The sequence below is a fragment of the Macaca nemestrina genome, chromosome 11 (assembly GCF_043159975.1).
Source record: "Macaca nemestrina isolate mMacNem1 chromosome 11, mMacNem.hap1, whole genome shotgun sequence".
Lineage (NCBI taxonomy): Eukaryota > Metazoa > Chordata > Mammalia > Primates > Cercopithecidae > Macaca > Macaca nemestrina.
The window spans coordinates 64,825,587-64,853,189 of NC_092135.1; the positions used below are offsets into that span (position 1 = coordinate 64,825,587).

Below are 27,603 nucleotides of genomic sequence, written 5' to 3' on the forward strand. Positions count from 1 at the left end.
TTAAATATAATAGTGATTAACAAATACTTTAAAAAAACTTGCCAAAGTCATGACTACTACATGGTTACACTAAGAAGCAAACAGAGGCTTGCCTTTTATAATTAGTGGATTTTGCTTTATTTCTACATTTATCAAAATGTCTTTAAGGGAAGACTGCACCTGTGGATGTTATGAGCAATTTATGCTAAAAGGCTCCCTTGACAAATAAGTTAAGGACAACTTTGAACTACAGTTCTATGCCACATAATAATGTTTCAGTTAATGACAGACTGCATATACGGTGGTGGTCCCCCAAGACTATAATGGAGGAAAAAAATCCCTGTTGCCCAGTATTTACTATACTACGTTTTTATAATTGTTATTTTAGACCATACTTTTTCTAAAAATTTAAAAGATATATGTAAAAGATTGACTGCAAAACAGCCTCGGGCAGGGCCTTCAGTGGGTGTTCCAGAAGAAGGCATTATTATCACTGGAGATGACAGCTCCGTTTCATGTTCGTGCCCCTGAAAACCTTCCAGTGGGACAAGATAGTGACATTGGAGGTGAAAGACGGTGATGTTGATGATCCTGACCCTGAGTAGTCCTAGGCTAATAATGTGTGTGTTTTAGTTTTTAATAAAAATGTTTAAAAAGTAAAAAAAAGTTAGAAAAAGTTTATAAAAGAAAGATATAAAGAAAAAATTTTCTACAGTTGTACAATGTGTTTAGGATTTTAAGCTGTTACTACAAAAGAGTCAAAAAGTTTTTAAAATTAACAAGTTTATAAAGTAACAAAGCTATAGTAAGTTAAAGTTAAAGTTAATTTGTTATTGAAGAAAGAAAAATCTCTTATAAATTTAATGTAGCCTATGTATATATAATGTTTATAAGGTCTACAGCAGGAGTGTACAGTAATCTCCTAGGCCTTCGCATTTACTCACTGACTCACCCAGAGCAACTTCTAGTCCTGCAGGCTCCATTAATGATAAGTGCCCCATACAGGTATAATACATTTTATCTTTTATACTGTATTTTTACTGTACCTTTTCTATGGTTAGATATGCAAATACTATTGTGTTATACTGCCTACAGCATTCAGTACAATAACATGCTGTAGAGCTTTCAGCCTAGGAGCAAAGGCTGTGCCATATTGGCTAGATGTGTAGTAAGCTTTACCCTCTAGGCTCGTGTAAGTACACTCTGTGATCTTCTCACAAGGATGAAATTGACAAACAATACATTTCTCAGAACATTAAGCAACACACGAATGTCCTTGTACTTCTTTCTGAAAGACTTTTCAAAGCATTTAACGAGGGTGTACATGTTGTAATTCTCCCAGAATGGGATATCTATTCTGCTTCTTAATTTTTCCAAATAATTTTTTCTGCACTGTTTCCGGAAAACATTCTGCAAGAATAGCACTCAATGGCCCTTGGGTAGTGTGCCTTCTGCCCTGTTGCTGTCATTCCCTGATCAGGGAATATGGGAAGAAGAGTTTCTCCAATCTCATGTCCCATGGCAAAACTGTTAGTAATAGAGGGAATGGTGGCATGCATCACCATTGACAATACTGAAAACATATCACCGTGACCTACTGTTAGAATTAGAGAGCGGATTATGCAAGAGTATTGTAGCAACTGGGGCCCAATCAGGAGAAAGAAGCCACATGTAAGTTAAACAAGATAAGTTAATATAAAGAATTAACAACTATGATACAAGAATAGGTATTAGCTACAAAGAAAGTCAATTCACTAGCCTCAGGCTGAGGGAGAGCAACCAAGGAAAGACAAACTGGCAAAGGATCCAGACTTTCATGGAGAAGGTGTGGTTCAGCCCACTGGAGAACAGGAAGCTTGCTGGTTTAGCCAGGCTAGAGCTGACCTGGAGTTTCCAGACTAGCAATAGACCACCTTTCAGAGGCAGACCAAGCAGACAGCCGCTGGTGGCAAGGCCATGCAGTGGGGGTTGGAGCACCTCTCTAGGCAATAGGCTTTCAAAGCACATGGGCTATGTGGGGGCTTGCAGAGAGAGAAGCAGATCTGAGTTTATCTCTTAGGACACATGCAGGTGGCATGCAGGATACCCAGGGGCTTATAGAATCCAAAGCTGCTCCCTATGTGACCCTCCAGACACAGGCAGCTGTATGGTTTGTTTCCATGAGAAGGAAGCTGTAGAGAAGTTATTTCCTGGCCCAGGCTATAAGATCATTCTATGGCTACAGTTGAGCAGGTTCCACATTGTTCTCATGCTCATGACTGCTGATACCCCCAGGTAGGAAATTGCAGGAAGCCTCTTCCTCTTGCAATGTCCCTCCAGTGTTTGCTAAGAAAGCTAAACATTGTGCTCACATTAAATGAGAAGTGCTTAAAGGGATTCAGTTATTTATCAAGGAACATATGTTGAAGGGTGCATTGGAACTGAGAGGTAACAGATTGAAAACTCACACAGGTTATGTTGCTTATTCATAATACTGGATCTTGCAGCACAATGCATTGCCATCCTATGCCACTGCACAGTGTGAATGCTGGTACTACTGTCTGTTTCCCACCTTCTCCTGCAATTGGAGTAAAACTTGGAGTAGTGACTACCAAATCACTTTTTTATCTGTTTAGTTTTTAACATTTTATTTTGAAATAATTATAGATTCATTGGACATTGCAAGATAGTAGAGAGAGATCTTTTGTATGATTTATCTAGTTTCCTTCAATAATTCCATCTTACATAACTAGAGTACATTATAAAAATCAGGAAATTGAAATTGGCACTATATACACTACTAGTACTGTGCCACTTATCGCCTATGCAGATTCCTGTAACCGCCACAGCAATCAAGACACAGAAATTTCCTACTACCACACAGATCTCCCTGTGTTGCCCCTTTGTAGTGAAGCCTACCTCAAAACGTCCCATCCATTCACAATCCCTGAGAACCACTAATCTGTTCTGCACATTTGTAATTTTGTCATTTCAAGAATGTTATCGAAATGGTATTTTATAGTATACGACCTTTTGAGATTGGCTTTTTTCACTTAGAATAGCACCCTTACATGGATAGCTGAATAATGTTTTTAATCCACCCCACGATCTCGGTCTTTTCATTTTTATGGTTTGGCCATTTACATTTTATGTAATATTTGAAATTATTGGGCTTAAGTCTGAGATTTCAGTTTGTCTTCTCTGTTCCCTCTGTTGTATGTTTCTCTCTTTCATTTTTCATGTCTTTCTATGAGTTACTTAAATATTTAGCTACAGTGTTTTGTAACACACCTCAAGTATGATGGAGTTTTAGTAGTTCCCCTAAATGCGTGTTATACATGTAAAGCTTATCACAGTCTATTGGTATTAACATTTTGCAGTTCGAATGAAGTATAGAAACTTTACCGCCTTTATCCTTTTGCCCTCCCTAGTTTATAATATAATTGTGTTGGTTAACTTCTCCACACATATTGAGAATATCAGACACTATTATACTCGTAGATTCAACCTTCAATCATAATTTAGAAAATACAAGAGGAGAAAGATTGTATACTATTTCTTCATGATTTTCCTCTTTCTGTTCTTTCTTCCTTCCTGATATTTCAAGTATTTCAAGATTCCTTCTTCCATTTCTTTGTCATTCAAGAATACCCCTTAGCCAATTTTTTAGGATAGGTTTACCAGCAACAAATTCTTCTTTGTTTTCGTTTGTCTGAGAATGTGTTTATTTTTTCTCCATTATTGAAACATCATTTTGTTAGAAATAGAATTTGGAGTTGGCAGTTATTTTATTTTAACACTTGAAAAATATTGTGCCCTTGCCTTCCGATCTTCGTGGTTTCTGATGAGAAATTTGCTGTCATTCAGATTGTTCTCTCTGTATAAGCAAGGTGTCATTTCTTGCTTATTGCTTTTTGGAACTGAGAGGGAATAGATTGAAAACTGACACTGGTATGTTGCTTATTCGTAATGGTGAATTTTGCAGCACAGTGCGTTACCATCCTATGCCACCGTGCAATGTGAATGCTGGTACTGTCTTTGTTTCCCATCTTCTACAATGGGAATAAAACTGGGAGTAGTGACTACCATGATTTTTTTTATTTTGTTTCCTGAAATTAGATTATGATGTGTCTTGGTGGTTACCTCAGTTTCTTGAATTACAGGTTTGTATCTTTTGCCAAATTTGGAAAAAATTATCCATGAATTTTTTGGAGTATTTTTTAAGTCCCACTATCTTTCTCTTTTTCTGGAAATCCAATGACATGAATTTTAGATTGTTTTTATAGTCCAACTTATCTCTTAGTTTCTATCCTTCTTTCACTCTATATTCTCTGTTTTGTTCAGATTTGATACTTACTATCATTGTATCTTCAAATTCACTGATCCTTTCCTTTTGCCCTTTTTATTTTGCTGAGTCCATCCAATGAGTTTTTAAATATTGGTTATTTCTATCTCACTTCTAAAATTTTCATTTGTTTCTTCTTTATGTCTTCTATTTCTTTGCTAAGGCTTTCCACTTTTTCACTTTTTTTTCTATCATGTTTTTGGTTCACTAATGCAATCTTGTAATGGCTACTTCAAAATTCTTGCGAGATAATTGAAACACCTGTATCATGTCAGTGTTGGTGTCAGTTGATTGTTTTCTGCTTTGGTTTAGGTCTTTGGTGGCTCTTGATATGAATGATTTTCAAGTGTATCTTGGATATTTTGTCAATTATGTTGTGAAACTCTGCATCTTACTCATATATTTCTGACCTTTGACTCCCTGAAGAAGGGTGTTCAATGACTGTTTTGTGGAGGTGGGATATTGGGCTCTCCATTATTCCTCCAAGGCCATCACCCCTGCTGGCTGGAAAATTGGGAAGCCCCTCTTTATTGCTCTCCTTGTAGCCTCCACTGACATAAGTGCCAGAAGGAAGCTCTCAATGGAGAAAGTTCTAATTACCAGCTCTGTCCTCTGACACACAAAGGGAAGAGGAGAAGATCTTGATACTGCTAGGTGGGGTAGAAGTACAGGATCTTCACATGGCTTCCACTGACATCTTCTAGAGGAGCCCCGTTACCATCAAGTGGGAACAAAAATCCTGGCCCCCGACTCAGTCTTCTCTAATATGAAGGTAGCTGGAGAGAGAGACAGCAAGGGGCAAAAAGCCAGAAGTTTAGACTTACCACTCAGCCTTTGTGGATGGGAGTAAGGGTATAGTTGTGGTTTTTCATGTTGTTTGCCCTGGAATATGGTACTTATGGCCTAGAAGTGTCCTGTCTTTCTAGGCTGACACTTTTCAGCTTATTTGGCTAGAGAAAGCAGGTTTTCCCAGGGCAATTTCATTTTCTTCCCCACTAGGATTTTCTGAGTTACTGGTTCTTCCCACCACCAGTTCTGTATATATGAAGCAAAAAGAAATCCCTGGGAATTCACCGCCATATTGTTCCTTAGGTCCCAACATTCCTAGGCAGTTTGCCTTCTCTCTACTTTTCAAAGTCCTCTTATGTTTATTTCATGTGTCCAATTTCTAGGGGTTTTAGCTGTATTTAGTAGGAGACATGGAGAGAAAGAAGTATGTCTATTCCAACTTGATCCAGAAACAGATGTTCCAAATCAGTTTCCATTATTAGGATTTCCTTTTCTACAGGAGAAAATGACTTTGCTCCCCAACTTGCCAGTTTTTCTGCCTCTCAGCTTTCCCTTTCCAACTACGTGCAGTTGGCTCAAAAACAAGTCTTTCATTAAATAACCTCGTGAGGTCACTCCTACCAGCTGTGACAGTGTCTCAACCATTCCCATGTTAATGTGGTCTTTTCTGTCATCCACACATGAGACATAGACATTAACAACATATGTTGTTTAAATTCTCAACATATGCTGATCAGTTTTCCAAACAGATATTCAGGTCTTCTTTGATATACTGTTTTATTGAGACTTTCTATAATAAGTGACTAATTCAAACTTACTAGTTGGCAATATTATTAAGGCCAAATTTTCCAGTCTGTTCAGTCTATGGCTTTGTGTCTTAAAATACCCCCACTTCTTCTTCCAAGCACTCCTATCTAGGAGTTTCAGGTATAGCATCAATATTTGAGTGATTAAAGTGATTCTTTAGCCAGAGATACAGCTGGGTGTGGATTTAACAGTTATTGGGGTGTTGAATACACAATAGAAGCTTTATATGCATTATCAAATTTATTTCTCAAAATAAAACCATGATGTATATTCTACCAGTGAAAATTTTTCAAGGTCACACAGCTAGTAAAACCCAACCTGGGACTGAACTTCTGCTGTAAGCATGGAGCTACCCAGCAGTCCATGAAACATTACTATATCATTACGTCAATTTAGTGGGCAGCACACATTATCTTTAAAAGAGAAGGAGTTCAGAGTAGAAAATATCACCAGGCAGTTCACATAATTAGGGAAACTATTGTTTAATGAACACAAAGTTTATTTCTTTTATATTCACTTTTATTAATCTAATTTGTGCACTGAGTCCTCGTGTATAAGATATTTTTCATAATGTGGCTGGTCGTCAAAGAAATATGGAGCTATTGTGTTAGGTGACCTTCTGAGACATTTCTAAGCCTTCATCTGACATATTGTTGACCAGACCCACTGCGCTGATACTTTTCCAGGAAAATGTCTGATCCTTCAAAAACAAAATTTATGTTTTAAAAGCCCCAAATGTACAGTGCAGAATCTTTGGGTTAGAACAGGAAGTAGCTATTTCTGTGGCAAAAATTCGTGCTAGCATATAATTCTTGCTGCTCATGATGTGTGTGTGTGTATGTGGGGGGTGTGTGTGTGTGTGTGTTTCTGGTAAGAGTACACTTTGCCATTTTTTTTCTTCCTTATCGTACCAGAAAACGCTCTAAAACAAGGTGAAATTCCAGTCAGTCTCACTGAGATGAGAATTGAAAACTCAAAGTACAAAAGATAAACTCCACTGGTTAAGAGGGCAGATCCTGGAGTTCCACAGATGTATTTCAAATCCAGGCTTTGTCACTCAGAATCCTGGGCAAATTACTATTTAATTTTCTTACCTGCAAAATAGTAATAATAGTAGCAATTAACTCTTTGTGATAATATTAGGATTAAAATGAGGTATACATGTAAAGTCATTATCAAAGTGTTTTGCCTGAGAACAAAAACTTAATAATTATTAGCTCTTAGTCTACTACTTCTGAAGTAAGACTTTTACAGAAACCAGTAATTCCAAAGGAAATTTTGAACTGTTGCAGGCAGGAAATGAACCACTTTACTTTGTTTTTAGACTTTTTAAATTGCCCTTTTCTTAGAATATACTAAACAATGAAGTAACACTGTCCAAATTTTTTATTTTAAATAATTGTTGGCTGATTTTAGATAAAAGGAAAATGGAAGAAAGTCATGTGTTCTTTGCTTTTGTTTCTTTATATTCAAATAGCCATGGCTATACAAACCACACCTCTCCATAATTTGTGTAATTCTAGTTTAACTTACATAACTTTGTGGGGTGAAGAGCCAGAAATTGTATGGAATTGTATAGGAAAGCTGGATTTCTTCACTAAGACTCAAACCCCAAGAGCTGGTGCTCCTAGAGTATTTTGAGTCTGAAAATAACTGAGACTCTTGAGTGTATCTTTGATAAAAGGATTTTTGATATTGCAGGACAACCTGGACCCATCCATGTTCCCAATGCAGAAGGGCTCCCTCAACCTCCTGCGGCAGAAATGGGAATCTTGTGATTATCAGAGAAGTGAGTGTTATCCCAGGGACAGCCGTTGCACAATTCTCCAACCTCAAGAAAGCAAATTGCTTGAGCCTGAAGAAGAAGTAGTATCAGCACCTGAACCTTTGGATCCCACAAGTCTGCCCTGCTCAGGGGAATTGACGTTGAGCTCGAAGCCTGAAGGGAAGGATTCTGTGGACAAGAGTAACACCACCAGGGAATATGGTCGGCCAGAAGTGCTGAAGGAGGATTCCCTGAGCAGTCGGCGCAGGATTGAGCGCTTTTCCATTGCCCTCGATGAGCTGAGAAGTGTGTTTGAGGCTCCTAAGAGTGGAAACAAACCAGCTGAACATGGAGGAAAGGTAAGGAGCCATTATTGAGAGTCAATATTTACATATGACTTCCTTGCCTAGCCTACCGTTTATTACTAAGCATGTAATCTTTCCCCCCACCAGGATTCTAGACAGATGTCCTGAAGCCAATATGTAATGCAGTGTGAAATGTGACATCCTCTCCTATTAATTTTCTCTATAGTCTGCTTCAATGTGGACTTGACTTCCTTTTACTTCCATAAAAACAATATTGATATGCCCTCTTATGTTGATGTTTCTGTATGTATGTGCCCAATTTCTTCAACTAGGTTGTAAATTCCTTAGAGGCAGGAGCAATTTCTAACCACCCTTTGTACCTCAAACATTTAACAAATGGTGTTGCTTTTAGCCAAAGCTCTATGAGGATTTATCAGTAATGATGCTGACATGGAATAAATGAAGGCTTTGGAACCACAGTGATCTAGGTTTTAATCCTAAAGCCTGCCATTAACTTCTCTAGCTGAATGACACTTAACCTTAGAAATACAAATGTCTTAATCTGTTACTTTACATGGATCTTATGAAGATTGTAGGTAACATATTTTAAACACTAAGCGTAGAGTCTGGAATATTTTGTGGTAGATGATGATCATTCCTCAGTGATTATGGTATATTATAATGTCACATATAAAATATGTCTATTAGCTAAAGAGGGCATTTAGCCAAATTCAGGAAACAGGATTAGCAACATTATTAACTAAGACCACATTTATACTTTTGTGGTAATTAAAAGCAACTACTATTTCAACTAGAATTACTTAAATTTATTACACTCATTAGGGCCTGCACATAATAGAGATTATAGCTGAATTTTACAAAGAATTAATAAATGATTTCAGGTTTTCCTTTAGAAAGCAAACTCCACACTTTTTTTGTTTGTTTGTTTGTTTCTTTGCTTGCTTGATTGTCTCTTGTTTTATTTGGTTTTCACCTAATGACAGTTTTATCAGGAAGGTACACAGTCCTATTCTTGTTAATGGATAAATAGCCTTCATAGAAGGCATCACAGAAGTAGAAAATTTTTGAAAATCAATTGTTTTGCTAACTTTTGCTTCCAGTTGTGTTATTGGGAAATATGTAGTAAGCTACCCTTCTTTGAACATCAAGTAATTTGTTTAATGATAATAAGGGATATGAAGTTATATTTATGAGGTTATGTTGAGACTACAGGATCTCTTAAAACATGCAACGATTTGCTGATCCCTGATTTGAAGATTTTCTTTTTCTTTTTCACAGGTGCAATCCTTTTTGTTTATACTTTTATATCTTTTAGATGAATGTTTAGGGATAGGGGTATACAACAAAGATAGTTACAGTGTCATTTATTTTTTATCTTTATAAATTAAGAAAAGTAAAGCCACAGAAAATAATTTCCACTCAATCTCTGTTGACTTTACTGTAATAATTTTGAACATTTGCCCAAGATAACTGACAAAAGAAATGACCAAAGGTAGAAAAAGTCATCTATATAAGTGATGTAATATAACCTCTCTCATCTGGATGAGATGTAACTGCTTATATACAACAATAATATAATAAAACATTAATAATCATTTCTGATTTAAATGTGAGATTAGTAATATTTAGCATGATAGGTGGTTTGCCATCTAGTAACTATACAAATAATTATGAAAAGAACCAGATATATTAAAACCACCATTTGCCTTGTAAAAATGAGATAAATTTAGTTTATGTAACATACTGTTTTAAATATTCTAAGGTTCTGTGTCATAATATAGTATTTCCATAAATGTATGAAACAAGGTTGATGCATTTAAAAATTTCTTATCCATAGAAGACACATAATTTTTAGAATCAGTTTACATAAAAAGTTTTAGGAATGTTTGCAAACTTATTCTAGAACAAAGGGGACGAGAAGAAAAAGAACAAAGAGAAGTCAATGATGAATTAACTTGTTTTCTCCAAGTGAAGTATTTTGTTATATTGTTGGGCATGTAAGAAGAATTCTAGTTCAATCAAATTTAAAATTCTATATTTCACCCCATAGCATATTAATTATATACAACTTAATTCTTAGTTTTTATAGATGCTTTTTTCTTTCTCATGTCACCACTTTATATTATGCAGTGCTTCATTATAAAGTCATGATATATTTATTTTCATAAATCATCTAAAAAATTCTGGCTACTTCATAACTCTGACATTTATGTTTTTGGAGACTATTGAGATATTGGGGATGTGGAAAAAGGAATTCAATATTTATAAAACTTAAAGCAAGGACAGAAAATAATTTCAAATAAGGAAAATATTTTGCAACTAGCAAATCATCTCAACCATAAGGAACAATAAACTACATTTTAATGTTGCTATGGAAGGAAACCCTTCAGTAAGAGGCACTTGGTTTATAAAATTTATAAAATAATTGCAGTAAATTGAGAGCTTGTAGAATTTTTAAAGGTATGGAATATCATGTATATGTACATCTATTTACAAGTAAGTTGACATACATACGCATACACATACACACATACATGTATATGTAACTATACATTTTAATGTATGCTTATATATGTGTATGTGTATATATATTTACTTGTAAGTAGATGTAGATTACAATTAGACATTATGATGTATGTGTATACATGTGTACAGTTTTTAATCTAAGTATTTTTCAGCAAACAGAGGGGAAATGTACATATTCATTATAATGTGTCTGTTTAAGGTGAGTTTGGTCAAACATTTATTACTAGGAAAAGGGATCTACAAGACTCTTACTATTTTTCTCAAAAGGCCAGGCACAGTGGCTCACACCCGTATTCCCAGCACGCTGGAAAACTGAAGCAGGAGAATCACTTATTGCCCGAGGTTCAAGAACAGCCCGAGCAACATAGCAAAACCCTGTCTCTACAAATATTTAAAAACTAACTGGCTTGGGAGTCTGAGTCAGGAGGATCCCTTGATCCCATGAGCAAGAGGTTGCTATGATTGCACCACTGCATTCCATCCTGAGTGACAGAGTGAGACTCCATCAATAAGCAAACAAACATTATTTTCTATAAGTGTGCAAGGTCATTAAAAAGAGATATCAATATCTAAAACATTCACTATTTCAGAGTCTTTGTTAAAACAATTTATTCTAACATAATTACAATAGAAAATCAGTGAGAAATTCTTAAAATAATTTTTTATCTTATAATTTTCCAAAATGAACACAACCTATTGTCATTTCTAAAACACCCTGTTAAAACAACAAAATGAGGATTGAAACTGAAGATTTTCATGCTTATGAGGCAGACTATAATCCAAAGATGTAAGTATCCTCTCAAATAAATGATGTATTTTCATGCTTATGAGGCAGACTATAATCCAAAGATGTCAGCATCCTCTCAAATAAATGATGTATTTTCATGCTTATGAGGCAGACTATAATCCAAAGATGTCAGCATCCTCTCAAATAAATGATGTAGAACATAATTTTAAGAGTTTTTAAGAATCATTTTGCAAAAATATATTGCAAAATTACAAATCTTTGAGAGAATGTCACATCTATTTGTAACACTGAGAAATACATTACTATTATGTAATTTATCAATAGCATTTGCTGTGTAACAAACCACCCCAGAATTAGTGGGGTTAGACCATTAGTGGTTTCATGATTGTTTAGAAGTCTCTGATGAGCTTGGCTGTGCGTCTGATCTTGTCTGATGTCACTCATGCGTCTATGGTCAGCTGCAAAGTCAGCGGGAATCTGGCTGTTCTAGGATGACGACAGAGCCGGGACAACTCAGCTCTGCATCTCTCCTCCTCAGGTAGGTAGCACAGATGTATGCACAGGTCATAGAAGTTTCAAGAGAGAAAGTAGGAACACATGAGGCCTGTGGAGGCTATATTCAGAATTTGCACATTACTTCTCCATGTTCTATTGATCAAAGTAGCCACAAAGCAAGCCAGATTAACAGTGTACTGACATAGACTCCACCTCTTGACAGAAGGAAATGCAAACTTGTATTTGCAAAGGGAAATAGATACTAGGAGAAAAATAATTGCAGCCATTTTGCAAACACTATCCCACAGACAGGTTTAACTAAATACATGCAAAAATCAGGATCAGTTAATGTATCATGAATTAACCATAAACATTAGAAGGATCCGTGTTGACAAGTATTTATGGATGAAACTCATGACTTATTCTTCACTTAGATTCAAGTAAGTGACTACTCTGGTGATAGTTATTTTGATAGGCAGAATAATAAAGACCTCCCAAAGATATTTACATTCTAATCCCCAGAATATACAAGTATGTTATCCAACATGTCAAAAGGGACATTACAAATGTGATTAATAATCTTGAAATGCAAAGATTTTCATGAATTATCCCAGATAAAAACTGAGTCTTTATCAGAGGACTACATGATTGTGGAGTTTTTCTCTGTTCTTCCCTGATGAGCATATTCCCATATTTCAAAGTCAGGTCTTTGATTTTTTTCTATTTGTAGTTAGTAGTATGAATGCATATAATATCACATAATCAAGAAACTTCAGTAAATCATAATGTCTTAGTTTTAGCTCATCTGTATTGATCTTCAGCACATAGTCACCTAAAGATTGAATTAATCAGGAGAAGTTCATTTGTGTGGTTTTTTTTTTTTTTAAAAAAGACATATTAGTCTTGGCACAGTGGCTCATGCCTGTAATCCCAGCACTTTGGGAGGCTGAGGCGGGCGGATCATGAGGTCAGGAGATCGAGACCATCCTGGCTAACACAGTGAAACCCCCTGTCTACTAAAAATACAAAAAAATTAGCTGGACGTGGTGGCGGGCGCCTGTGGTCCCAGCTACTCAGGAGACTGAGGCGGAAGAATGGCGTGAACCCGGGAGGCAGAGCTTGCAGTGAGCCGAGATCTCGCCACCGCACTCCAGCCTGGGTGACAGAGTGAGACTCCATCTCGAAAAAAAAAAAAAGGAAATATTAGAAAGGAACCTATGAACTCAAAAAGCACTTGGAATACACTTACTTCATATTTTCTGCTATTGGGTGATATAGATTATGTGAAGAATGTATATAGTTTTTAAATAAAATGAACTTGACTCTGGTTGCCCAGGTCAGAATAGATGCAGTGTTGAAGTTAATTTGGAACAGAACAGGAAGGTGAAATTTCATCCTTCTTCTTTGAAGCTCCCAGTTGCTGTCCATAGGGATTAGAGAATGAGGCCACTAAAAAGCCTCTTTAAAGAATCCTTTCAGTCTCCTGTATATTCTCACCATTAATAAGGAGGTTCACTTTTCAATTAATTAATTAATCTATTAATCTAATTATTCTATTCATGTCTTTTAGACTCCAAATGGTAAAACATCTGATTGTTACAGTAGATTACTTAATGACTTCCTGTGTTTTCAATGCACTCTTCTGATCTTTCCCCTAACCACACTCACTCATATAATCAGGTTGAGTTTACCTAATTCTCAATAAATACTGTTTCTATCATTTATTTAGGCCTCAGACTTTTGACAAAGACTATTCAAGCATGAGCTGAACTTTATAGAAAATAGGAACCACCATCACCATATACAAGTTGTGCTTCCTTGGCATACATTGATTTAATCTATTGCATAATCGGAGGCATGGAGAAAACCATGAAGAAAAATGCTAAGGGACCATGAACCTACATGTGCATCAATGATTAGATAGGGCATAAATAATTAAAGATGCTATAGTTTTCAGCATATGTGAGTTTCATTCACTCCACTAACCAGAGTCATTGGTTATTCATTTAATGACCAATCTGTCCTCTACTTTTTAGTTCTGCATAATATCAGGCATTTAAAAGCATGGCTTACATTTTGGCTTCCACTACAAAATCACTTCATTAGATGCTACAATTTATCTTTGCTGCTTAAACCCTGGCATGTGGGGACTTGGGGATTAATTTATCTCTAATCTCAGAGCAGCAAGCAATACTTCTTCTCAGGCAGTTACCTCTGTCAGTGCATTCTGACTCCGCATTCCCCACCCTCCCCTCTCATCAGTGTTTCTGAGGTAATTGCTGTCAAGCATGATGTATTTCTGTTAAAACATTTAACAGGACAGAAGTTATTAGAATCTTGAAAATGATTACTGAGAAAAAACTCTCAAAAATATATAGAAAAATTAAAATGCAGATTAATATTAGTATAGAAAAAGATAAAAAATAAGGATTATTCCCATAGGAAGAATTTCAGAGATCTTTGAAGAAATAAAATATTTCTCCTTTGCCTGAAAAAATGGCAAATAGTTTTTTATACAGTTGAAATGTCCAGTTTAATAAAAGTGATCATTTTGATTAGAAAATGTATTCTACAGAATAATGATTTTCTTTTCGGCATAGCATATGAGAACTTAAAATTTGGTGACTAAAGGTCAGTTGGAAACCTTGGCTCGGGAACTTTCTCATTGTATAAACTCAAATAACGTATTTTAACTCATTAATCCTTACTTTTCATATCTGTAAAATAAGGAGATTAATACACCACCTAATTTTTATTAAGACAAATGATACAACACCTGAAGGAGAAGAGGCATTTAAGAGGCAGCACCTAATGAAATACAAAAAGTAGCACCAAGGTAGCACTACATGAATATTCGTTCTATTTTCGTTCCTCTCTTATCTCTGTAACCCACTATATGTCCTTGAGAGAAAATATTTAATCTCAGTGGACTTCTGTTTTCTCATCTATAAAAGAAGAGGCTAACACTCCATGGTTTCTAAAAGTGGAAAGAAGCTTTGGGCAAAGAAGATTTTATACATCTGACAACACCTTCGTCTTGCAGCCTGCAAAGGTCCCACTGAGAAGAGCCCTCACTGAATAATCAATTCAGCAAATGCTGAGGAAACTTTTTAACATGAGTTACAATCCCATTTTGAGATGATGAGACAAAGAGCTGCAGTTTGTTCAGTTATAGTTTTCAAAGCTTTATTAAAACCGTAGACAGAGAGAGGACCTCAAGAATACCGTGAGGATGGGCCATAATGTTTTGTTTCATTTTATGCAGCTTTTTCTTTGTGGTGTAATTTGTTTTTAAAAATAATGTTACTGTTCTTTTCACCCACTTACATGTTTGCTTATTTTACTGCTTCCTGTCCAGTGTTTGATTTTAGTTGGAAAAAGAAATAGCTAGCAAAACTCCCAACTAAACATATTTGCATGGCCTTTAAGACTTTCAGAGGGAACTGCCATCTCTTCCCATTTGTTTGTGGTAGTGATATGTGCAGTCACAATATGACACTGTTAAAAAACATGGGGCCAGTCACCATACAAGGATGTTAAGCAATATTGACTTGCCTTCCACTGGGAAAACTGCTGTCACTTCATGGATTGGCATTCTTTGACATTTTACTCAGTAGACTAGTGAGGGCTTTTGCCCTTGTGATGTAAGAATATTGATACTTGGTCTACTGCCCCTGTTAGGAGCCTGATTCTTTTACCCAGCCTATCTTTCTCAGATGTTTATTCAACATTTCTAGGTACTGGCTGAATTAATTTAAAAAATACCATAAGTGACTATTTTTTTCCTTTCCCTGTCCTCCTATGACTGATTTTCACACTCTATCAGGTTCTTTTCAAGAATCTTCTCACAAGCAGAATAATGTAGAAAATGCCTTCCTACATGAGCTTATCTGATGTTTTTTCATGGTTACAGATTTTTGGCAGGAATACCACAGGAGTAATGATGTTTTGCCCTTCACAGTACATCGTATCAGGAAATACAGTAAATCAATGAGTCTGATTACTGGTAATACTATGTGATCACTTAGATAAGGTAATTTCTTCCAGGTTTGTCCACAGTAAATGGAAGTTTATTCACCAGGAATGTTGGATGTCCTGTCTTAACTTCTTGCAGGAGCTTTGGTTTGCTGGTGGACTTTCCATGATTAGACTTAGAGACTGTCTTTGAAGTGTCATCTCCATGACTCTTGGTGGATCCAAAGGCCCCCAAATTTTCCCTATTTAGTCATCTTTCTAAAGGTAATATTTTCTTTATTTCTCCCTTTAGTTTATTCTGCTTGTGAGAAGATTCTTGAAAAGAAAATGATAGAGTATGAAAATCAGTCATAGGATGACAGGGAAGGGAAAAAATAGTCACTTGTGGTATTTGTTAAATTAATCCAGTGAATAGAAGTATTGAATAAACATATTTATCTTATTTATCTTTTAAAACATATTTATCTTTGGAAAGACTGAGAAATTGCCATAGGTTGGAAAAAACTAAAGTGGCATGACAACTAAATGGAATGTGGACTCTTCCACCAAATCCTGGGCCAGAAAAGAGGACATCAATGGAAAAGGTGGTGAAAGTCAGATAAGGTTTAATTATTTCCTACTTTTAAAATTGTACTATGGTTAAATAAGATATTAAGATTAGGGAACATTTATTCCTTTTGCAGGGGAAATGATCCTCTGAGGACAAACTTCCTTAATTCCATGGGCTACCCTGTCTGGTCTCCCTCACCCAAACAGGTCTCAGGGTTGATGTAGCAAATCTTTCTTTAATGGAGTTGCCCCCTTTTTATTCCTCAGACTAAGTCTTTTCTCTGAACTTAGAAGTATGTAATCTTTTGTCAACACTGAAATTCAAGATACTTAATGTAATGTGCAGGGCAGGTATGGACAGTTTGGAGTGGAGGTGACTGTAAACAACAGGTACAGCCATCCAGCCACCCTCTTCCTGGAGATCAAGCAACCTGCAGGCACCTAACTATGCCCTTGTTTATGTTACATAATACGGTGTATTATGTATTTCATAATACATGATACATTATACTCACTGTATTATGTATGGGAAACAAATGGTTAACACATTTTCCTACTTGGAAAGAGATTTCTTTATGTTTAATGTGTAGTGGTGAGTGAGTGTAATAAGTTCCAAACACCTGAAACAAAGTCAAGCTCCATTAATGTTTCTCATCTGCACCAACTACCAAATATGATGATTTATGGTACTTAATAGTGTACTAACTTGTTTTATGGGAATGTAAGTCATTTATTGGATGCCATGAGACAAATTACTCTAAAGCATGGTAATGCAATGTAATGCATGCAGTGCTCTTTTTCCCCCATTTGTGGAACCCTGTCAGGAACATACATTTAAATTGATGAACATGTTCTGATTTCATTGTTGATTAGATGTCAGATTTCTTTGTTATTAATGATATAACAATATAAAAGTATTACCATTTCTGATCATAATGATTTTATGACTTAAAGTCTAATCCCTTTTCCATTTTACCTTTATTCTGAATGTTAGGAGCAACTTTTTCCTTTTATCTTGAAATATGTTCATTTGAAGTTCTCATAGAAAAGAAATTTCAAGTTATAAAAACAAGAAATAAAAACAGAAACCAGGAGCTCCACAGAGAAATTTTCTTTCTCTTTAATATACATGCAATGTGTGCATGGAAGCACACACAGACACACATATACACTGCACATAAATCATTTAAAATTTCACATTTAAAGATAAAATCAAGAGGTTGCAGCTCATATGCACCAATGTCTCAAAAAATATTTATTTATCCAGCACCAGCAATTTTGTTTTCACCAACATATGTTTCAGGTCTGCCCTTTAGTTTATAGCTGTAGCCTTTTTTATAGTGCCCATAAATTTCTGAGTTTATCCTTGAATGCCTCTCCTCGTGCTAACATTTGTCTGCCCTCAGGTGACTAGAGGAAGAGGCACTGTGCTACCACTAATAGCTAGCAAGTGGTAATGACGGAACGCTGCGTATCTACCAGGTACTGAGCTGAAGGCCTCATAAGCATTGCCCCTCATTTAATAGTCACAGTCATCATAGAAGGCAAGATCTATAATTATTCCCATTTTACAGCTACGACGTAGAGAAGTTAAATAATTTGCCCAAGAGTACACCATTGGTAAGTAATAGAGCAGGGATTGGAATTCAAGTTTATCTCAGTCCAGAAGCCACAATATTAAAATACTGCTCTCTAGATGATCTCTGAATTTATGATGTCTGTTTCAAACAGAATCTCACAGCTGTGTTTCTGATATGAATGGATCCTGGACAGTGCCAGAAATCAAAGCAATTCTTAAACATTGAGTGTCCCTCAAACTACCATATACCCTTATTCTAAGATATACATGTTTTCATGTGTTAACGTCTTTGAAATTGATATGCTTCTTATAGTCAGTGCCATTTTATAGTTTGTCAGGATTTTCTCCTTTTCTTACAGGTTCATAAAATAATTGTTTTACTTTTGATAAAATATGGCAAGAGAAATAAGTATTTTGAATCATATAAGAAAGAATCATATAAGAAAAAATTATTGAACATTCGCTGTGTTCCAGGAATGTACTAAACACTTTACTAACATTTTCTCTTTTAATTGTCATAACTAACCTGTGAGTTAAACTATGTTAACATCACCACATACAAATGAGGAAATATAGGCTGAGCGAACTGTTTTTGTCTTAGGTCCCACGGTCAGTTGGTGGTTGAAAAAGAAATCTAATCCAGCCAGGTGGAGTCCAGAGGCCTTACTCTTGAAGTAGGCTAGTTTTTGTATTTTGCCTGTTTTGCTAACAGAGTTTAGAATAGCTAAATTGGTCTAGTCTAATAAACAAGTAACTTTATGCAGAATAATGTTTATGCTAACAAGAAGTTTATTTTTTCTTTAAAAATCTCTCTTTTTCTCTTTCTTTTCTTTCAAATATCTCTGAATGTCTTTCTTTGGGCTCAGGTTGCACCAAATGCATCCCTGCTTTCACCCTAATCCCTGAAAGAAAAAAAATTAAATGGCATTAACAAAAAAATTGAATGATTTGATAATCTCCATATCAAATCAACCACTGTTGACACCTTTAACTCACTTGGGTATATACCAAAAGGAGTGATTACTGAATTGTATGGTAAGAGTATGTTTAGTTTGTAAGAAATTGCCAAACTGTTGTCCAAAGTCGTTGTACTCTTATTCATTCCCCCCAGTAACAAATGAGAGTTCCTATGGCTTCATATCTTTGCTATCATTTGGTGTTCTCAGTATTTCAAATTCCATTTCAAATGATTATTTAAGCGTGGATGACTTCTATCTCATCTACATGGCAACCATTTGTTCCCCTGCTGGGAACATCCCTAGTTTGCATACATCGCTCCATCATAATTATTAAAAATACCCCTTTCATTCTCAAAAGTGTCTCTGGATGATAAATTATTTCATCACCCTGCTTGAATATCCACCTGAATTATAAAGGAGAAATCACATTTCATTTTTTTCTTTCCCTTCTGGTTTTTAACAGAGTGCTAAGCATAGGGTATATAATCATTCAGTACTTTGGGAATGGATGAATAGAAAACACTTGTTGAAATGAACTGGCTCCTTTCAGTGTCTACTCTTAGGTTAGGTGCATTAGCATTGCATCATTTGTGCTGGGCTTCAAGGTCACGCAATTCTTTAGCCCACTCTGCCGAGAGCTGTACTCCTGCTCATCTGACAGCAGGTCTTTGATAACTTGATGTTGATCGTCCCTTGCATATGGTCAGTGCAGGCTGAGTGATCTTTTCAGAGGCTATGTGCCAGCTTCTCTGACTTGCACACCTGTCTTACCATTCTGTATGCCTTACAGATGACATGGGTGAAAATGTGCAAGAAACAGATGTGAAGGAATTAATGCTCCTTTCATTGACCTTTTTTGAAAGTCTGAGACTGGATACTATTTTGGTAACAAGCTATGTCTGTCAGCCTTCCAAAGGACAAACTGTCTTCTTGATACCAGTTTCCTTAGTGCTTTCTTAGACCGTTGCTTGAATATGCAGCTAGCTCCAGAAGCACCTTTCCTCCCATGTTACATAGACCCTCCCAGTAGAATCTACCTCATGAACTGCACATCTACACTCAGGCCACAGGCCACTGTCCTCTCAAGAAGCTCCTCTGTAATGTGCTGAGATTTGTTGTTGTTTGATCTGTTTGTCCTATTATAGAAAATGTTACATAATAATCAATGATAGCCCATTTCTTTTTAAATTATGAAGTGTTTCAGCCATAAACATAAAACATGCATCTTTTTTTGCAGCAGTGCCTCAAAGGTGCAACAATGAGCATATAGTGACTCTCTGGTATTGAGGTCCTTTATGTACGAGCCACTTATGAAGTTAAAAGATTGTTTTTTGGCTGGCAAAATAGCTTTTGCTAATGTCCAGATTCTTCTTTCGCATAATATTTGACCCACATAAAATAAGAGATAATAAACTCAGCAGATGCAGAATTCAGAATAAATAATATACACCGCTGCACACGCATACATATATACACACAACATTAAAATTAAGCAAGCTAGAAATCTAGTTATTTTCTTTCTTCTTTTCTTTCCTTCCTTTTAGTTTTAAAGAAAGGTAACCAGGGGTGTATAGCATATTGCAGATTTTACTTAGTGTAATGATTTCTAGTACTCAGAGTGAAACTTTCATAGATATACTTATGCTGAATTATCCTATCTTCTTTATTATTCTTCATCACTGGATAAAAAGAAGGTATGAGTCTCAAGGGTGTTCAGCATCTGAGTTCCTTTGCTACTAAAATAAAATAAATGTGTAAGTGGCATATTCCTATCATCTCAAAGAGACTGAGACATAAAGGAAGAATGAACTGCTAAGAAGCACAAATCCTCTTTTCTTGTGATGCTATTAATAATAACTTAGGAACGGTAGCTAGAGTATAGATGCTATATAAGCAAAAATAAATCTGTACTAAATAGCTTTCCATGTTTGCACGGTAAAAGTAACTGCAAAGTTACAATGAGTTTACCATAAAGATCGCCGTAGCAATGTGTTTTGCCTCGAGTTCTCACTGGAATTATCTGGTATATTGCTCAAAAGAGCCTGAATAGAATATATCTATCAAGCTATTTTCCATTAATTATTCTCTACTTAGAAATTCAAAACTATAAATTCTTCCAAAAATTATTCCGATTTCAATATGGACATTACTAGTAAGTCCTAATAGTATGAAATGATACTTTTAACAAGCAAATTTATTTCCAAAATAGATAGTCATTAAAAACAAGAGACTATCCAGTTTCCATAAAGGTATGACCATTAAAGTGACTGAAGTAGAAAGATAAGAATCTTAAAGAAGAGAATTGCCTTCATATATGATAAAATCAAACTCCCTCCAAAGTGTGGAAACCATGTTATATCCCAGACAGATGGTAGCCAAACTTCGCCTTAAATACTTGCAGTTTCAAGGAGTTCACACTTTGGCAAAGCAGTTTTTTCTACTGTCAGATTGCTCTCTTTCACTGAAGGTTAATCTTCATGTTGAGTAAAATGTGTCTCCTGGGAACATCTACATTTCCAGTAAAGTTTTGGCCTTTAAAGCAACACAGAATATCTTCCATTTGTCACTGTGGATAATGACAGGGTATGTCTAACCTTGAGGACTCAGACACAGCTTAGCAGTGGGAGGTGAGGTTGGAATACTCCTGAGTGATTTAAGAAAAGTCAGGGCCAAGCTTATGTGTGACAAGGGCAGGATATGGCTCAGCAGGTTCAGACTAAGCAAAGACAGATATGCCCTGAAAAAAAAATGTTGGACATTAATTAAGGAGTCTGAACTGGGTAGGTCGGCGGATATAGTTGAGTATCTTCCTTTGGAGATGTTTCAGAAATCTTTGTTTGTGTGTGGGCTTATCAGGAATACATTAGTAGATCCACTTGGGAGTTCTTGCAACTATCACAGAGACAGAAAACATTGGTTTTCTTCCAAGTGTTGAAAGAAATACTTGGGTTAGGAAGTCTGAGGATTTAACAAGTGTGAGTTCCATCAGGCATGCTTTGCTCTCTTTCTTGAGTGCAGTTTTCAGAATTGTTAGCACTCTGTGGTACTGAGATGTATCCCTTTTGAGGTTTTGCCTTTTCTGGTTAGGCTTCAAACCAAGGACGAGGATTGGCTTTATTTGTATAAACTGATAACAAGTGTATCATTTTTTTTTTCTTTTCTTACTACTAATTTTTTGAACTTTTTTCTTTAATTATAACTTATCACAAATATATGTATATTCATTTTTTTTGAACTGATAATTATACTTGCAGAGTGTCTTCCTCCCATTACAATGATCTCTTCTGTCATTACAAACACGTTAAAGACTGTAACAGAATGAGAAGAGGCTTCTTAAGTTCTTCTGCATTCTAGAACCATATTTTATAGGATGGCAAATAACAGAACATACCTTAGAACAGAACAATACCTTTTCCTCCAAACTGTCTGTCAGCACTTAGCTCTATGACATGTTGAGTCTCATAGCCCTCTTTATCTTAATCGTGATTTATGATGCCAAGTTTAAGAGTAATGGGAGAAGAAGAACGCTGTTAAATTTAAATGAACCATTTAAATTCAGAAATTATTAAGGTTTCCATAGAACTACCATTTAAATGTTAATTTCTTTAATGCAAAAGCAAGAAAAGAGTTTGTATTTTGTCTCTTAACCAGAAAATGAATCCTTTTTATTGTTAAGAATTGGTACAGTTTTCAGAGGGTAAGCTTTTTTCTCCTCTTTCTTACCCCCAAATACCTTGTGGTAGCCCTGCCCTACCAACATGTGTTTTTCTCTGTATTAAAAGTATTTCAGGCTATGCATTCACAAATTATAGGTAGTAGCTATATTTATCAAAAATCATGTCAACTATGCAGTTAGGCAGTTGTCAGCCTACAATCAGTATTGTTCAGTGAAACATCTTAGGGAGGTCTAATATTAGTCATTTAGCGCTTAGTATAAAAGGCATATAAAGTTTTCATTGAGCCATTTAATTCATTTTCTAAGTTTGCATTTCATATTATCAGATCATAAATTCTTGAAGCCCCTGTAATTACTGGATGACTGGTGCATTCAGAGATATTATATTTCTAGTTGCTAGGTATGTTCCAGGAATTGGGATAAAAAATGACACCAGGTTTGTATTGCTTTTTAGTTTATAGCATAATTTTAATTTACCATCTACTGTGATATAATAGTTGCTTCAAACAGCATAATCAGCTCAACTCACTTGCTTCAAATGGCTATCTTTAAATAAATGCATATTCCAGTGTTCATACTGAAAATATTTGTGTGTGTATATATTTCTCTCCTCCAATTATTCTTATGGGGAAAGACTATATCACAATTTATCTTAGTGTTCCCACTCCTAATCAGGGTGATAAGCACAGGGGCAAGTGTGCAATGAATGTTTGTTCAATAAATAAATCCGTTTTTGGCAGAGTGTGGTGGCTTACCCCTCTAATCCCAACCTAAGCACTTCGGGAGGCCTAGGCAGGAAGATCACTTGAGGCCAGGAGTTCTAGTCCAGCTTGGGCAAAAGAGGAAGACCCCATCTCTACAAAATAAAAATTAAAAAACTTAGCCAGTCATAGTAGGGTATGCTTGTATTCCCATCTACTTGAGAGGCTGAGGCTGGAAGATTGCTTGAGCCCAGGAGTTTGAGGCTATAGTAAGCTACAGTGGTGCTACTGTACTACAGCCTCAGTGAGTAAGACCCTATCTCAAAAAGAAAAAAAATCAGTTTTGTAGCAACCCTGTACCTTTGAGTGAGTTCCTATCTCAAAAAGAAAAAAATCAGTTGTGTAGTAACCCTGTACCTTTGACAATCACATATATAGGATTTAAAAGAGTCTTGCTTGAGGTTATTTGGTTTTCTATACTATTCTTTCTTATCCTACTATGTTTGGAGTTATATATTTACTCATTTCATGTTGAAACAACTCCTCTCACATTTCTTTTAAAAATGTTTTCCTGTCCTACCTACCCTCCTTCATTATTGTACCAACTGTAAACAATCTATCCTTATTGAAATATGACCAAAACACTATTCTATACCTCCATTTCCACCTAAAATATAGAGAGCTACTGGTCTTGATTTAAAATAGTGACCATTACAATTTTTGGCCAACTATCATTTCACTGTTGCCATTAAAAAGGATCCTTGGTAACTCATGTTTATTTTATTGTGTCATTCAAAAGAAACAAGAGGTCATCCTCAATAATCTCTGCTTTTATAACAAATATCCAGATCAATCTGCCTTACATAACCAAATCTGCTTAGTGGTTATTCTTTATCTCCCAGATTGACATTAACACTAGTGTCCTATCTGACAGATTTGAGTCACAGTTTCAGGTGGCATCACTTTCTGTTCATGCTTGGTGCAGAATTGTTCCCTGACATGAGTGTTCTTGAATGATTACTTCCTGACAAAGAAATACAATTTCATTGTTTAAGAACTTACACAGTGAACAGACTAGAGAGCAGAGGAAACATCAGCCCCGAAAAATGTTTTTCATCCTTAGAATGCAGCCCCAGGATCTACAAATAAATAAACCAGCAACTGTCCACTGACCCAGCAGGCACAGTGCATCAGTCATGATACAGTCAGCAATAGCCCAAGACCCTGAGAACTTTGTTTGTTTTAAATAGTCAACTCTCAGTTATTCCTGGGAATGGGAGACAAAGATGAGCATGGCTTATTGAGCTGAGAATATACTTTTAAAACACTCAGGCTCAACATTAGTTTGAAATGGTTTCCTATATAGTATTATTTTTCTGGGACTATTTTCAAGTAGGAAAACTAGCCAGTATTTTAGTTTTTGTCTGTGTTCCCATTTACTGGTATAGATTTTCATTCTAGGGCTTACAATTAACAATTAAAGAAATGGACAAATTCAAAACACCAGGGAAAGAGAATGGGAACGGAAGAGTAAGATGAGCACCACCTTAGGTATATTAGACCAACTTAAATGATGATAATCATTTCCTATTGCTGCTATAACAAAATAAATCAAACCTAGCAGCTTAAATAATACAAATTGATTATCTTACACTTCCTAGAGGTCTAAAGTCCTACATGAATCTCACTGAATTAAAATCAAAGTGTTGGCAAGTCTGCATTCTTTTCTGGAGACCCTAAGGCTCTAAGACTGTTAAAATTCTCTAAGGGAGATTTGTTTTCTTCATGTTTACCAACCTTTAGAGGCCACCTAAATTCTCTGGCCCACAGCCCCCTTATTCCATCTTCAAAGCCAGCAATAATGTGTTGAGTTCTCACATAACATTACTCTGACCCCCGCTTCTATTTCCCTCTTCCGTTGTTAATATCTTTTTTTATTGCAGTGGGACAACCAAGATCATCTCAGCTAAACCCTTTATTGTTGAGTCATCTGATTAGCAACCTTAATTCCATCTGCAACTTTGATTTCCCTTTGCCATGTGTGGCCACATATTCATAAGTTCCAAGGAATAGGACATGGGCATCCTTGGTGGGGATGTGTGTTGGGGGATGGAGGCTCATTCTGCCTACCACAATAATGCAATAAAGATTATGTTTCAAAGCCATGAATATGCTTTTATTTTTTCCCATATGTTATCTTTTCTCTAGTTGACCCGTAGCATTCATCTAGCTGGGGGGGAAATTAGGAATATTAAAGAACATTAAAGAAAGGCTAAACAATATCGAGCTTCTAACATTCAAAAAATGGAACTGTTGAAACTATTTAATTTTTTTTTCTCTCTGCCTTCAGTAGATCAATGTCCAAGGCTAGAAGAACCAGCTCAAAGAGTTCTGTCATTTTACAGAGAAGATAATCCTTTTGCCTATGGCAGAAAAGCCATGAGGTTTGTTGCTGTAGGGCAGATTATGTAAAATGAGTGTAGTTAAGGGTAATGTGGCCATTCCCAAGACCAAGGTGAGGTTGGGAAGAAGAGAGGAAAAGACAGCATGCAAAGCTGTGGAGAGAAGGTGGCATGGAACTGACATGTGGGTTTATGGGGAGCCACAGTCATGTGTTGTAAGCCAGTGAGCACCACTGAGCTCTGAAAAAGCTTAGAGAGGGCCAAGAATTTGGGTTGCACTATGTAAGGAGGTCCCAATATTAGGCTTTTAACACTTAGTATAAAAGGCTTATAAAGTTTTCATTGAACTGTTTAATTCAGCTTCCAAGTTTGCATTAACTGTTTCACTTTACAAATTCTTCATGCCTCCTTAAATTACTGATGACTGATGATGCATTCCAGGAGATTATATTTCCAGTTGCTAGATGCATTCTGGGTACTGTGACCAAAGAAGAAAACAGATTTATATTGCTTTTTAGTTTATAGCATAATTTTAATGTATTATCTTAATCTCTTAATTTCTTATCTTTTGTGATTTAATCAATATTTCAAGCAGCATAATCAGCCCAAATCACTTGTTGCAACTGGCTATCTTTAAATAAATGCATATTCCAGTGTTCATACTGAAGATATTTGTATGTATGTCTGATTCCCCTCCACTACTCTCATGAGGAAAGACTGAAAACTCACCTTGGTGTTACCATTGCCTATCAGGGTGATAGGCACAGGAAGACTGTGCTTTGGACTGTCAGCATGTAGCAGAGGACTCCAGGGGGAATAATTCTTGGGATACTTCATTATCTTACTACAGTGCCTTAGAATTGCCACCATTTGGTGTAACAAAGAATGAATAAAGTTGCCTCACTTCTCAAACCCTGGAGATCACCATAAAATCTTTGTAAATACTTTCTATCGCTGATACTCAAAGACTGATCCCCAACCAGTGCCTCAGCCTCACCTATGAATTTTTTATAAATACAAATTTGGGGCTTCCATCAAGACCCACTGAACTGGGAACTCTGGGGAGAGGTGAGCAGTCTGTGTTTGAACAAGCCCTCCAGATGATTCTAATGCATGCTAAAATTGAGCACCATTGATCTTTAGTAATCCTAAACTTAGACCAGACATGTTTTCCACTTGAACATATCTCCTTGAGAAATGAGACCTATTTTCCTTAATAATATAGTATCTTGGAGATCCTTCCCTATTTATCTACTGTCCTAAAAGTCTCCACCTTCAGTCACATTGATAAGAATTCTGAAAAGCAAAGATTTCAGGGATTTAAATTTGTCCTTCCAAGATACCTCTGAAGAACTCTAGTGGAAAACCTTAATTAGCCTCTACTTGTTTCTCCTTTTAGGTTGACAGATGTCTGTACCAAATGTTGTAGTATTGTGAGTGGATCTTTACAGTGGTATATTATAGTATTTATTGGATTATAGTGATTATAATATTGTTGTAGTATTATTGGGGAGTATTTATGGCTACTTATTTCTTAAAGGGCCAGTACTTTTTTTGTTTTTCCTTATTTATTACATATTTGATAATATTTTATCAAAACTTACCTTCAAAACTCTGTTTTGTTCTTTAATTTCTTACAGTGTTCTTGCTACTTTCTGGAAAAGATATGAATTGGATATACTTAGAGATGTGCTGTTTGTTTCCTCTGCTCTTTTTACTTTTGGCTTCGTAAGATGACTTCATCTTCACCTAAGATCAGATTAAATCAGAATAGAGTTTGGGATACACGGAGTTATTGTAATTTAACAGTTTCTAAATGACAATGTATAGCTAGGATTCAGAATTACTGACCTGGATCATCCGTCAGCTCCAAATTCTTTAGAATATGGTTTCGAAGCTCTTGTCCCATTCTTTAATATGTTGCCAATGAAAATGTTCTATATCTGGGTGAGACATTGGCAGTATGAGTGAGATCTAGATTGTGTTTAACATAAGGCACCTCC

The 27,603-nt window shown here is 35.9% G+C and overlaps 1 protein-coding gene across 2 annotated transcripts in view; it reads left to right on the forward strand.

The window, feature by feature from the left end:
- Positions 1–7,603: 7,603 nt before the first annotated feature.
- The window catches only part of LOC105483297 (xin actin binding repeat containing 2), a 348,129-nt gene continuing 328,129 nt past the window's right edge, over positions 7,604–27,603 (forward strand). For both annotated transcript variants that reach the window (XM_071072890.1, XM_011744087.2), the window contains exon 1: positions 7,604–8,023. In XM_071072890.1, coding sequence (XP_070928991.1) covers positions 7,619–8,023 — 405 coding nt within the window. In that variant the 5' untranslated portion in view covers positions 7,604–7,618. The remainder of the gene's footprint in view (positions 8,024–27,603) is intronic.